Source organism: Acinonyx jubatus, chromosome D1, assembly GCF_027475565.1.
Source record: "Acinonyx jubatus isolate Ajub_Pintada_27869175 chromosome D1, VMU_Ajub_asm_v1.0, whole genome shotgun sequence".
Classification (NCBI taxonomy): Eukaryota; Metazoa; Chordata; class Mammalia; order Carnivora; family Felidae; genus Acinonyx; species Acinonyx jubatus.
In genome coordinates, this window is record NC_069390.1 from 98267144 (window position 1) to 98279553 (window position 12410).

Below are 12410 nucleotides of genomic sequence, written 5' to 3' on the forward strand. Positions count from 1 at the left end.
TCTCTAAGGGGAGAGATGGGACAGTTTTGGAGTCTTCTCAAAAAGTCCTTTTGTAATCCTTGGCCCGGGGGCATTTGCCCCACCCAGCTAGACGCCACTCCCTCCCTGGGACTCAGGTCTTCAGACCAAGCGGACCAGGACTGTTGTGTGAGTCAGGAGGACAGAAGGTGCTGATTTAAGGGAGCAGATTGAACACACCTCAGCTTTTAGAGACGTGTCTATCTAGGTTCAAATCCTGACCTTGAGCGGTAGTCATTTAAACTCTGAGCCCAAAGTTCCTCATCTATAAAATAATATCAACTTCGTGGGTTAAGAGGGTTGCATGAGATAATATTTGAAAAGCACCTGCACATAGAAGGTAGTTAACAAATGTTACCATCTTTTCTCGGTCCCTTCATCAGAGCAGCAAGAACACTGGGACACAGAGGAGGCTGTTTTGTCTTTCGGTTGGTTTTCTTATGCAAATCCATGAAACACAGACTTCTCAATTGGTTCTAGCAATTTGGTTGCTACACACCCAAAACTATGTAGGCTGCTCACACCACTGGAGCAGAAAACAAAACCCACCCGACTTTGCCAGCTTAGGACTTCAGGGGGCTTAGTTTTCATTTGTCTGCATGGAGAAAACAATGCCAAGTGGCCTCTGGGAAATGGCACAATGAGTCTCCAGCTGGGAGGGGGCAGAGTAGGGAGAGATGGAGAACGTCAGCACTTCCTGAGGCTTCCCAATGCAGCAGGACTGGGAGCTCAGGGCGTGAGGGCTCTCTGCCATTTCATGGAGGACCTTGGGCTCCTCCAGGTCTCTGAGCCTTCGGTTCAACCATTACACCTACATTACAGGTTTGCTGTGATTAGATTAGACACCTCGGAAGTGGTCTGTGAATGTTAATTTTTCCTTCCTTCATTCTTTAAGAGCAAGGAGGCAAAGGCCTTCAAAGAGGAGACATTCACACAACTGCCTTGTAGCAAATGGGCCTGCAGAGATTTAATTGATGTAGAAAATACAGGCTTGTCACCAGAGTTGGTTATAACACGTGAGCTAGCCCCGAAGCACACAGAATGAGCTACACAACAAAACAGACTTTTTTCCCCCATGGCAGACTGATGCCTACAAAGCACGTGGGAGGAGTAAACAGTTTCTTAGTCCCTGACAAATGCACGGAGGGCTGGCAGAAATTTGGTGTCTATATAGGAGAGAGGCAAGGGCTACCCCATAGCTTTCGAGACAAACAGGGGGGCATTTTATTTAACAGTGGGACAGATGTCAGAGTACATCCCCTCTGTTGGGGAGCGGGGGCTGCAGGGAGCTCAGAATCCTCACTGCCAATGCCAGGTGCAGCCTCCCAGCTCCGAGGAAGGGTGGCGGGGGTAGAAACAAGAAGAGAAAACCAAGATGAGGACCAGAAGCCATCCCAGACTTTTTGTATGGCTTGGTGGCTTCTTGAAAGTTGTGTGCTTGCGACCCTGAGACTCTAGCAGGGAGGGCTCTGGGGAGGAGCCGGAGGGAAGGGAGCCCTCCTGAGGACAGTCTAGTCCCAGGAGAGAGAGGATGAGCAGCAGAGCTTCCAGGGGCTGGGGGTGGAGGAGGGACAGCTTCCAGCAACCTCTGGCAGGGCTCTGGGCCCGATCCTGAGAGAGTCAAAAGGAGAGACCAAGTGCTCAAGAAAGGAGACATTTAAAAAAAGAGAGAGGTCTGATGTCTATGATGCTGAGGTATTAGAGCCTGGTCCGAAAGGTACAGACATGCGGGGGGGTGGGGAAGCTTTGTTCTGGTAAGTTAAGGACCACACACATAGAACTACGGGAGTCCCAGCACTGAGTGCCCTGCGGGTCCAAGGGATCAACTCCGCTCCCAAGGGAGGCCCTTGGAAGGCAACTCCTTTAATCCCTCCTCCTCCCCTGGAGGGGCCCTTGGGGCCGATGACCCCCCACCAGCGTTCCTCATCCACACAGGAGCTCACAGATAGTCCATACTTTGCAGCCTGAGAGACATGGTCTCAGGGGGGCAGCTCACGGTTTCCGGCCCCACCATCCTTTCCATCCAGCCCCGGCCCCCGTGGCTCCTCTGAGTGGGGAAGGTGGCCAACGGGGGAGGACGATGCTTTCTCAGAAGGAAGCAAGCACAGGCAGCTCCTCAGGCACTTGGTCTGGGTGCAGGAGAGGCTCAGGGCCTCAGTAGTGATACACCTTCAGCCTATTGTTCTCATCCAGGCCCAGCTGCAGGAAGTCAGAAGAGGCTGCCAGCCTGGGCCCTGAAGAGAAGAGATGTCTGGCGGCGAGGTGAAGGAAAACTCCGCGGTCAGTTAAGTGCGTCCAGCGAAGGGCCCGAGGCCAAACGGGGCCGTCCTCGGACCCCCGGGGCCCAGCTCAGCCATCCTAGCAGCTACAGCAGGAACGGAGCAAGGCTCAGGGACCAGTCAAAGGATACGACTTGGGGTCATTCTTGTAACGCTGCAGCCACTTTCGGTTAGCCTCGATCAGGCCCTGGACGTCGGTGCTGCCCACCTCGGAGACCTGGGGATGGGCCCGCTGCAGGAGCCGCAGCTGCTCGCTGGGAAGGAGGAGCACAGCGTGGGGAGGGGAGGAAGGGGCTGTGTGGAACAGCCCACGGGCCAGCACTTCTCCCTCCTCCCCTCTACACGCCAGCCTCTGCCTGCTTTAGCAGCTCCAAGCTTCCTCTGCTGGGGAGAATGCCCCTCGGGGAGGGCGAGCATCAGGTCCCCAGAGAGGCGGTGGTGAGCCCCTCCTCTGGTGAACACTCCCGACGTCAGCCTGGTCCCGGTCACTCTCAGCAGCCAAAGCTTTCCCCTCTCTTGACTCAAATACCCACCCAGCCTCAGCTCCCAAGCGGGCCAAAGGGTAGATGACAGTGCTTAGGGTTGGGGGCCTGTGGGGTGGGGACACAGAGGACAACTTGGCAAGGCAGAAGATGAATGGGAAGTTAACAACAGGTTTAAATAATTGCCCATCTGTCCTTCCCACTGGGTGCCCCTCTCGTGCCAGATGTTGCTCAGCAGGGCTGAGGGAAGAAAGGAGCCCATGAAGCAGACAACGAGCTTGATGGCAAAGACAAAAGCCACACTCAAGGGCAGGAGGGGCCTGGGGAAGGAGCAGGGTCCCAACAGGGGCTGATTCCTCCCTGCAGAGATGCTACCAGGCAGCTTCTTCACAGAGCCAAGCCAGGTGAGGACAGCTGCCACGGGACCCCAGTGTTTTGGCCTTTTCTCTCAGCGTGGAGAGGCACCTCAGACCCGGGCAACTGCGTGACTTGGAGGCCCGTCCAAGCTCGCTCTCCATGACCAGAGTTCTCCCCTGGCGGGAGGCACAGCAAAGCGGCAGGGCCGTGTGGTTCACCCTGAGCCCAGAGGGACGCTTACCTGGCCGACACATAACCCAGCCTGTTCTCCAGGGGGGCAGGGCCAGTGCTGAGGAACGGTACTCCAGCTGGAAAAGGGGGGGGCAAATCGTTCAGAAACGGGCACTGGAAAGCAGCCCCAGCAGGCTGCCTCCCGGCTCATCGGCACCTCCTGCCTCGCACAAACACACCAAAACAGGGCCGGTTTCAGTGGTTGCAGGGGAGAGACAGATGATAGGAATTGTCCTATTATTTCTAAAACTTAATCTGCCTTTCCCATTCTTCAGCAGGACTGAGAGACCAGGTGAGCACTGCCCGCCCCCCCCCCCCCGCCCCCCCCCGGCCCAGAAGCACTGGGAAGCTGGATGGCCAAGCGGTAAGGAGCAGAATCTTGAAGTCAAAGAAACATGGGGTCAAGACCCAGTGTGTTACTTACTCCCCGGGTACCCTGAAGCATCTCCCTTAACCTGAGTTAGTTTTCTCATCTGTAAAGTGGGGTAAATTAATACTACCTCAGAGCGTTATTAGACTCCTGCCGGCCCATCATACAGTGTACAAGATGGCATCTAGTGAGGAGGAGGAGGAGCTCTGAGGTTCTGCTGAGCTCTGGATCCCATCAGAAAGGCTCCAATCAGAGGCGCCTGGGTGGCTCGGTCAGTTAAGCGTCTGACTTCAGCTCCGGTCATGATCTCTCAGTTTGTGAGCTCGAGCCTTGCATCAGGCTCTGTGCTGACAGCTCAAAGACTAGAGCCTGCTTCGGATTCTGTGTCTTCCTCTTTCTCTCTGCCCCTCCCCCACTCACCTGTGTGTGTGTGTCTCTCGAAAATCAACATTAAAAAAAATTTTTTAAAGGCTCCAGTAAATCATCATGACCCACAGAGCCTGTGGCCGCAAGGTGACCCACGGCCGTAATCAACAGACCATGCCAAAGCTGGGGGTGGCAAGGGGCAGGCAGAGGAGGGAGGGAGGGAGGCTTACCTGGAAAATATTTGTGCCACTTCTCCACCAGGAAGTCATCCACTGTTTGAGCCGCGGAGGAGGAGAGCCTGGGGCCCAGCCCCGGGTCCCAGGCCCACTGGGTGGATGAGGGTGTAGCCAGCGGCGAGGGTGAGAGCCGGGAGGGGCAGGCAGGGATGGAGGTGCTCCCAGCGGCCCGGGGCGGGACGTGCGCTGGCGTGGAAGTGAAGAGAGGCAGTGGCGGCTGCGGGTTGAGGCTGCCCAGCATGCTGAGGACACCATTCAGCTGGCTGCTGATGCGCTGCAGCGAGCTGCTCAAGTAGTAGATCTTGTTGGGGAAGGTGGCACTTGTGGTCAGGTTGACTGAAAGGCAGGGACTCGACCTCAGGGCCCAGAACGGCCCCTCCTCACCCCGTATGCCCCGTCTGCCAGACCACAGCCCCTCGGCTCATGGGGAACAAGGGGGACGGCAGGGCTTCCGTGGTCCAGAAGGCGCAGAGCGGAAGCTGGCCAGGGTTTGAAAAAGCCTTCCAGGGTGTGGGCAAGGAAGGAACAGGAGACGGTCCTCTGCCCCTTTGCAGACCAGAGCAGCAGAGAGAACCCCTCCCAGAAGGTGGCACTGGAAGGTCTCTGCACAGCCAGGGGGCCCCTGATTCTTTCTGCCCTGGGTGCTGGCAAACCCCGACGGGGTCCCTCCTTCTGACCAACCCTGAGTACCTGCCCCAGACCCTGGCTCCCAGAGGCCTGCGCACACCGAGCTGAAGGAGGGAGGCTGCCCCTCAGGCCCCCAAGCCCCTCCCTCTCCATGGATACTGTGGTCCCCCTCTGGGCTGATGCCACCACTCACGGTGAGGCAGAGGGCAGGATTCAGAACTTGCGCTGCTCATGTCTTCAGTGTCGCTGAGATCAAAAGTCACCACCTTCTTGGGGGGGGCGCCTCTCAGAATGTCCTCATCTGGGACCTGAGAGATACAAGCAATAGTTAGTGCTGACCCCTGCCCTGTGCGTTCTGCCCACCGCTCTTGCGACGTGTTGAGGTTTGGGGGCTCTCTGGGACCCCAGGTTCTGGCACAGGCTGTCTTGCATCACAGGGGGAGGGAGGTGGAGGCTAAAAGGTCACAATGGCCTGAAACACAGGCAGCTGGGACCACAGCCCCTTCTCCCTGGCAAACTCCCCCTACAGGGTCTGTTCACCCAGGCTTCCCTCCTGCCTCACCCACACCTCTGGCATCCGGGGGAAAGTCGACCAGGCCACTAAGTACGTCCATTCCTTACACGAGGGGCACACTTTTCCTCAGGAACCATGGCAGGGGGAGGGCAGGGGAGGGGCCAGTCCCTCTCTCAAGAACCTGCAGCAAGAGGCTCTGGGTCTGCTCGGGACCCCCCCCCCCCGCCCAGATCTGTTCAACAAATGCAAAGTCGAAGCCGCTGCCCTTTTCACCAGCTCGGGAGCCCCAAAGGCCCAGCACCCCGCAGCAAGAGACCAAAGAACCCAACCACATCCCAGGAACGGCAGGAGGCGGCCGTGGCCACGGGGCCGCACCTCTTCCAGAAGAGAGGACTCCAGCTGATTCAGCTTCTCCTCTTTCTTCTTCAGCAGGTCGTGGCCCTTCCGCATGGCCGACTTCATCTCATCCAGGTGCCGGGTCTCCTGCAGCCAGAGAGAAGGGGGAGGACGCAAATGGGGCTACGCGCGGATGCGGGAGGCCCACCTACAAATTCACCTGAGAAATACTAGTTTTCATGAGGTCGTGAGAATGAAACGAGACAGTGCGTGTTACGTGCTTAGCGCTGTGCCCGCACCTGACACACTCTCAAGGGGTCCCTGCCATGCTCCAACTCCCCTATCAGCACTGAGCAGAGCAAGGACAGGGCCGGGGGCTGCATGCAGACGCCCCGGGAAGTCTGCCCCTCGCCAGCTCTGAGCACCCACACGACGCTAAGGGAGCTTCTGCCAAGACCCCTCTTGATGGCCCAGAGATCTGTGATCCTAACACAGAGTAACAATGAAGTTTCTCTCTTTTCATTGGAAAGTAGGGCGTCAGAGAAGCAGTTCAGTCTTCTGCCCAGGGTGCTCCAAAGACTCACTTAGGAACCGAGTCTTTAATGTGATGGAATGGACAAGCAAAGCACTGGCTGTGAAGTTTTAAAAACCTGACTTGTACTTCTCATCTAGAAAATGAGAGTAACCACTACTTTGCGCATCATCTACGGTCACATGAAGAGCAAATGGCCACTGGAGAAAGCATTCTGCACGTGCATATCGACATGCAAACGTAAGGTGCTTCCATCGTCGTGGAGACAGACAACCTGCATCACCTGCCCCATCTCCCTAAAAGACTCATCCGGTGACCCCAGGGCCTGCGTGGCCACTGTTGTGGAGTCCCCAGAATCCACCAAATCCACCAAAGGTGGATGTTGCCCCGCATCCCCCAGCACCCCCGCCAGCCCCTCCCCACCACCACCCCCCCCCCCCCCCCCCAGGACTGGCAGGGTCCCCTCGAAGCTCCTGACCTCCTCCAAGTCCTTGCGCACGTCTTCCAGGGCCTTGGTGCCCGGTGGATCTTGGGCGGCTTCCTGAGCACCGGCCAGCTCCTGGCGCCAGTGCTGCTGGGCGGCTTTCAGAGCCGTCTGCCGCCTCCGCATGGAGCGCGTCTGCCGCACCAGGAACTCCTTGGCACTGCGGAGGGCTAGCCCCTCGGCAGAGAGGTAGTGTCGGACGCTGTGGGAGGCCAGGGCAGAGGGGTTGGAGAGGGAAGCGAACGCTCCGAGAACCCCCTGCTGTGGGTCACTAGACCACTTCCCCAGCAGAGGCTCGAGGGGAGCACAGACTATGCCGGGCTGGGCAGTGAGTGGATGCCGCCATTAGATGCCTACAGCGTGCAGCATGCTGCAGAGTCGTCCTGCCCTGTCTCTGAAAGGGAGGGGGCCGGGGGCCTCCAGACCGATGGCCAGACACTCCCATCAGCCTGACCCTCAACCAGAAAGCAGCGGATGCCAGCAGGCGGTATCAATGGCCCCGAGGGCACCTTCTGGGCTGGCCAGAGGGATTCCCTTGGTCCCTGGACCCAAGCCCCACCGGTGACCACAGCCACCTCATTTCAGTTAGCCCCAGATCTGTGAAGGCACCCCTTCAGCAAATGCTGGACCCAAACTAAGGCTATCAGGACTCACCTGTCCAAGGATAAGTCGGTCTCCTCCTTGCTCTGGGGGAGAGAAGAGGATACCTCTTTGGTCTGGTTCTAAGGACACACAGTAGAAAAGACCCACTGAATATTGGACACACTGCCAGCTCAAGGGACCCCCGAGCCCCTCCCAAGGGCCCGAACACAGAAATGGCTCCGCCAGCTGCTTCGCACTGCCCGCTTACAGTTACCATCGGACCGACGGGGATGGGGGACTAGGAACAACAAGGCCCGGAGACCCAGGATGCATATAGAGCGGAGCCAGACCCCCTCCTGGAGCCCCGGCCCGGCCACCCTGTCCCTTGCAAGGCACAGAGAACTCACTGTCCCAAGGGATTTCCTCAGGTCCTCAATGTGGAGATCTGGCTCAACACGTGAGGAGGCATTGCTCTCCTTAGCTGCCAGCTCATTCAACACCTCCTGCTTCCTCTGAGTTTCAGCCTCCAGGTCACTGTGATGGGAAAGGGGATTGGGGGTGGGGGAGAGGCAGGCTCCCATGATGGAACAGGATAGGTGGCACACTGTCAGGACTGCTAGTGTGGGCGTCAAGCCCCCATCTCAGGGAGACAGCAGGACCGTCTCCATCCCTTCACTTCCGTCAAAGCCCCGGAGGCAGGGCTGGGCCATGACCAGTAGACCAGGGACCGCCACCCACCCACCCCACCCCCCAACAACAGCTGTTCACAGCCCCTGAGCCCCCACTCCCTACAAAATGCAGCAAAAGCCCCTCTGCCAGGCTCCACCCCTGCCGCTCAACTGAGCAGACAGGGCCCAGGAGCATCAGAGGGCAGGCAAGAGGCAGCAGGAGTGGCCAAGTGCAGGGTGCCCACCCCACCTGACTTCTTTCTGCAGCCTCCGCCTCTGGGTCTGCAGCACATCCACCTGGGACTCTAGCTCCAACTTGTGGGCCCGAAGCTCATCGAGAATTCTTCGGAGCTGTTGGTTTGTCTCCAACAGATGGGTGTGCTCCTTCTTTGCCTCCTCCAGGTGATGATGGTTGGCTGTGGCTTCCTGGGGGCAGAAGAAAAGCTAGAAGCACCTAGAGCCACGTGGGGCAAAGGCAGGGAGCAAGAGGACAGGGAAACCCGAGGAGCACGGCGGGGAGAGGGTGGTCGCTGTGCCCACTGTCAGGAGCCGTGCAGGCTCCATCCGCCCTCCACAGCCCCACCCCTGGGGTCCGCTCAGGACCCCACACGGCCGGGCTATCTGCGGGATGCTGCCACCATAGTTGGGGACCCTAATGACCTGGACAGATCAGGGGAGCACAAGGTGGGATGTGGGGCAAGAGGGAGAGAAGGGAAGGGAGAAGGAATGGGGGAGAGAGGAGGGAGGACAAGACAGGTGGACACACCTCGCTCTCCAGCGCCACCTGCCTCTGCACTTCAAGGAGCTGCTGCCTCTCCACTCGGGCAGTCTCCTCCTGTGGGGGAGGGAAGGACATGGGACCCTTGGCCATCCCCAGGCCCCAGGTCTAAGGGGCAGGAGGACCCATGCTCTCCTAAGGGAGCTATGACTCCACGGTCAAGGGCACCTGGAGATCCTGTCCTCAACTCCCGCTCTCTCACCTGGATGTCCAGCTGAGCCAATCGGGCCTTGACATCTTTGGTTCTGGTTTCCAGTTCCACCTCTAAATTTTGGAGTTTCCTTTCCTGCACAGAAATAGGCGGAGTGAAAGATGCAAGTGTAGAAAGAGTGCAAGGCATTAGCTGGGGGTGCAGGAGGGAGTCCCAGAGCCAGATTCCATAGCACGCCCTCCAAGCTGGGCTCGGGCCTCCTCCCATTTGCCCTTGCAGGCTCCCGGGAAAGCGCCACACCTTGTTTCTTCCTACGGGGGGGCAAGGAGAGGCAAAGGTGCCAACCCCAAACCCCCAGGGGGGGCTGACCTCCTCTAACCCTGGGGACGGGCCCTGGCCTGGAAGACGAAGGCACTAACATGCCCTGGCTTGGGGATCGCCATGAGACCCCCACTCCAGAAGCTGTCAAGGCTCAGATCCGCTGCTGCCACAGATGCCTGCCTCCAGCACTCCTCCTCCTGCACAGAGGTATCAGAGTGGGTTCACCCTCCCCAGTCCCCAGTGGCAGCCCAGAGCCCCTACCTGCTCCCGGTGCCGCCGCCGTAAGTCCTCCAGCTGCCTATCCTGCGTCTGCCTCACGGCCTCTAGTTCACGCTCGTGCGACCTTCGAAGGCGCTCCAGCTCACAGGTCAGGTGTCCCAGGAGTTCAGCCCGCTGCTTCCTCTCCTGCCCAGAAAATGAGGCTGTGGGCGGGGAAACTGCAGCGTCCCCCCCCTCCCCGGCCCCCCCCTGCAGCCTCGGGTTAGCAAGGTCAGGGACCCCATCAGCTCCCTGGGGTTGGCTCTTCAAGGAGAACACTGCTCTCATCCCCCAGAAAGCCCGCACCACTCTCTGCCGCGGATGCCATTAGGAGGACCCCCGCCCCATCCGCGGAGTCTGCCTCTCCTGCTGTCCCTCCATGTGCAGCTTCCTTCCTTAAGGGAAGAGAGGCCACTGCTCTTGAGCAAGTTCAGAATTGGCCTGGGGAGGGAATCAACTACATTTTATCACAGGCTGGTCATTCCTCTGTGGAAAAGACTGTACAGAAGAGCTGGGATATGAGTTCCGGTCAGTGGGGTAGTGGCCTAAAAGTCCTGGGGCAGAGGCCCTGTGGCCCCTGCTCATCCCTAGTGTGAGCAAGCCGAGCTGGCTGGGTCCACTCTCTCACCCAAGGGCAAAGGCTGAGGATGGGCAGAGATCTAAGTATTATTTGGCTCTTGCTAGACTACTTCTTAGTGTCCTGGGATTGCAATTAACCCTGATGGCCTGGTGTCGTCAGGGTAGCGAAAGTTGAAGGCTCTGGAGTCAGACAGCTGGGCTTGAATCTTAGCTCCTTGACTTATTGGCCTAGAACACTTGGGAAAGATGCTTACACTTCTGTCTCCTCGGTTCTAAACTGGAGGTCACAATAGTCCGCACCTCCTTGGGGGTGCTGGGGGTGCTAAATGAGTCTGCACACATCAAGGGGCTGAGACCAGCGCCGGCAGGGGTAGGAAGGAGTTCCGAATCTGTGAGCCGCTACCCCTCCGGGAGGGGATGCAGCCTGCCCGCTGCGGGGCGAACAGGCAGGACGGGGCGCGATGCCACCTCTGCAGGGTGCAAGCCGCCGGCTGCCGAGGACGCGCGGTGCGTGTGAGTGTGTGCGCCGCGCATGTGCGCCGGGGAAATTCACCTCGGCTTCGTACTGCTCTCTGGCCTCAGCCAGCACCTGCTGGTGCTCCTCCTTCATCCTGTCCATCTTCCTCTCGTGTTCCCTCTCCACCTGCTGGCGCTTCTCTCGCAGGAGGTCGCTGAGCTGTGGGGCAGGCAGCAGGGATGCAACTCGCAGGCCCGAGGGTGGGCCAGCACGTGGTGGCCCACACAAACACGACCTCTGCGCACGCGTGACACATGACGTGCACATGCCCCGCCCCCACGCCCCTTCCCCACTCGTGTACAGGGGGGGTGCGGGGGTGGGGAAGTGCCCAGCCTCCAGGGAACTGAGGCACAGAGGTGGAACCAGACGTTCTAGCCCCAGCCGAGCCATCCAAGGCAAAGCAGGGCCCCTGGGGCCGGGATGGAGTGCCCGTGACAGGGATACACGAAGTCGAAGGAGCAGACCAGCATTCACCTCTTGCTCGTACTGGAACACTTGGTGAGCCTTCAGATGAGCCCTCTGCTCTGCCCGACCGAGGCTCTCCTGCAGCTGGGCCTCCTCCCTCTGCTGGGCCTCCTCCATCTTCTTCTGGAGGCTGGAGACAACCTGAGGAGGTCCCAGCCCAGGGGACGTGACACTCAGCACTGCAGAGCGACTTCAGGGACTCGCTTGCCAGGGGCCCAGCAGCCAGCCCCACTGGGGTGGGGGGGTTTCAGGCGGAGGGAGACTCCCACCCTGGCGACAGGCACGGGGTGGAGTTCGCGAAGGGGCCCTGAGGCTCACGCTCAGGGACCAGGATGGCCACTCCACCTTGCAGGCCAAGGCCAGCTGCCTCTCACCTCTCTGTGCTTGGCCTCCAGCGAGGAAGAGAGCCGCTCCAGCTCAGCTCGGTGCTCACTCTCCAGTGCTGCCACTGCCTGAGGAGCAACAAGGGGCCTGTGAGGGACGCAGGGCGGGGAAGGCGGACCAGGCACTGACCCCAGAGGGAGGAAGGAGTAGCCAGGAGAACCGTGCCTGACTCCCGTCAAGCCAGAGGGCCAAGGGGAACCACAGGCACAGCTTTGCTGCCCCAAAATAACACAGTCTCTAAAGTCTGCGACTAGCAAGTGAACAGGAACATGAAGGCCAGAGTGGAGGGGCATTTCGGTAAGCCTCGGGTCACTGCTTCCATCCCCCAGCCCCTGGGCTAGGCCACAGGTACACAGGTGACACTTGTGCCTGTGAACAAGGGCCCAAGGCGGTGAGGGCTGGAGGTCCAGCACTAGCTGCCTGAGCACCCAGAGGACAGTACAGTGACATCCTCCCCCACCTTGTGTGGCTGCTCCTGGTCTAAGAGCTGAAGCTCACCGTCGCCCAAAGAAAGAAGGTCGACGTGGCCTGGCTGTGCCCTACTTCCGCCTCTCATCTAGAGACGGACCCTCAGGAGACAGAGGATTGGAGGCCCAGGGAGTAAGGGCAAAGGAGAAAATCCTCCTCTACATGTGCCAACCTCGCGAAGGAGAGAGGAAAGTTCATCACAGCTGCCCCTCGGGGACAGGGCCCCTTTGTCTCAGAACCTCTGGTCTGGCCCGGGTTCTTTCGGTCATGAAATCTGCCCAAATCCAGGGGCCATTTCCCCTCAAGCTTCTTCACTGTGACTGACAGCACCCGGCTACTGCTGGCCCCAGATGGAGCCCTGGATACCTGCTCTTTCCCCCTCCTGCACCAGGCAGACCCGGGCTAGC

General features: G+C 59.2%; 1 protein-coding gene across 11 annotated transcripts in view; it reads right to left on the bottom strand.

Moving 5' to 3' along the window:
* Window positions 1-960: 960 nt before the first annotated feature.
* CEP164 (centrosomal protein 164) overlaps window positions 961-12410 on the bottom strand; it is a 66857-nt gene continuing 55407 nt past the window's right edge. For 10 of the 11 annotated variants that reach the window (XM_027036601.2, XM_053204060.1, XM_053204056.1 and 7 more), the window contains 16 exons: window positions 11526-11603; window positions 11161-11292; window positions 10723-10845; window positions 9594-9737; window positions 9063-9146; window positions 8849-8917; window positions 8333-8508; window positions 7822-7948; window positions 7487-7554; window positions 6827-7034; window positions 5856-5963; window positions 5160-5274; window positions 4334-4675; window positions 3378-3444; window positions 2429-2551; window positions 961-2269 (listed from right to left, as the gene is read on the bottom strand). In XM_027036601.2, coding sequence (XP_026892402.1) covers window positions 2173-2269; window positions 2429-2551; window positions 3378-3444; window positions 4334-4675; window positions 5160-5274; window positions 5856-5963; window positions 6827-7034; window positions 7487-7554; window positions 7822-7948; window positions 8333-8508; window positions 8849-8917; window positions 9063-9146; window positions 9594-9737; window positions 10723-10845; window positions 11161-11292; window positions 11526-11603 — 2061 coding nt within the window. In that variant the 3' untranslated portion in view covers window positions 961-2172. The remainder of the gene's footprint in view (window positions 2270-2428; window positions 2552-3377; window positions 3445-4333; window positions 4676-5159; window positions 5275-5855; window positions 5964-6826; window positions 7035-7486; window positions 7555-7821; window positions 7949-8332; window positions 8509-8848; window positions 8918-9062; window positions 9147-9593; window positions 9738-10722; window positions 10846-11160; window positions 11293-11525; window positions 11604-12410) is intronic. The other variant, XM_053204057.1, reaches the window with a different exon arrangement.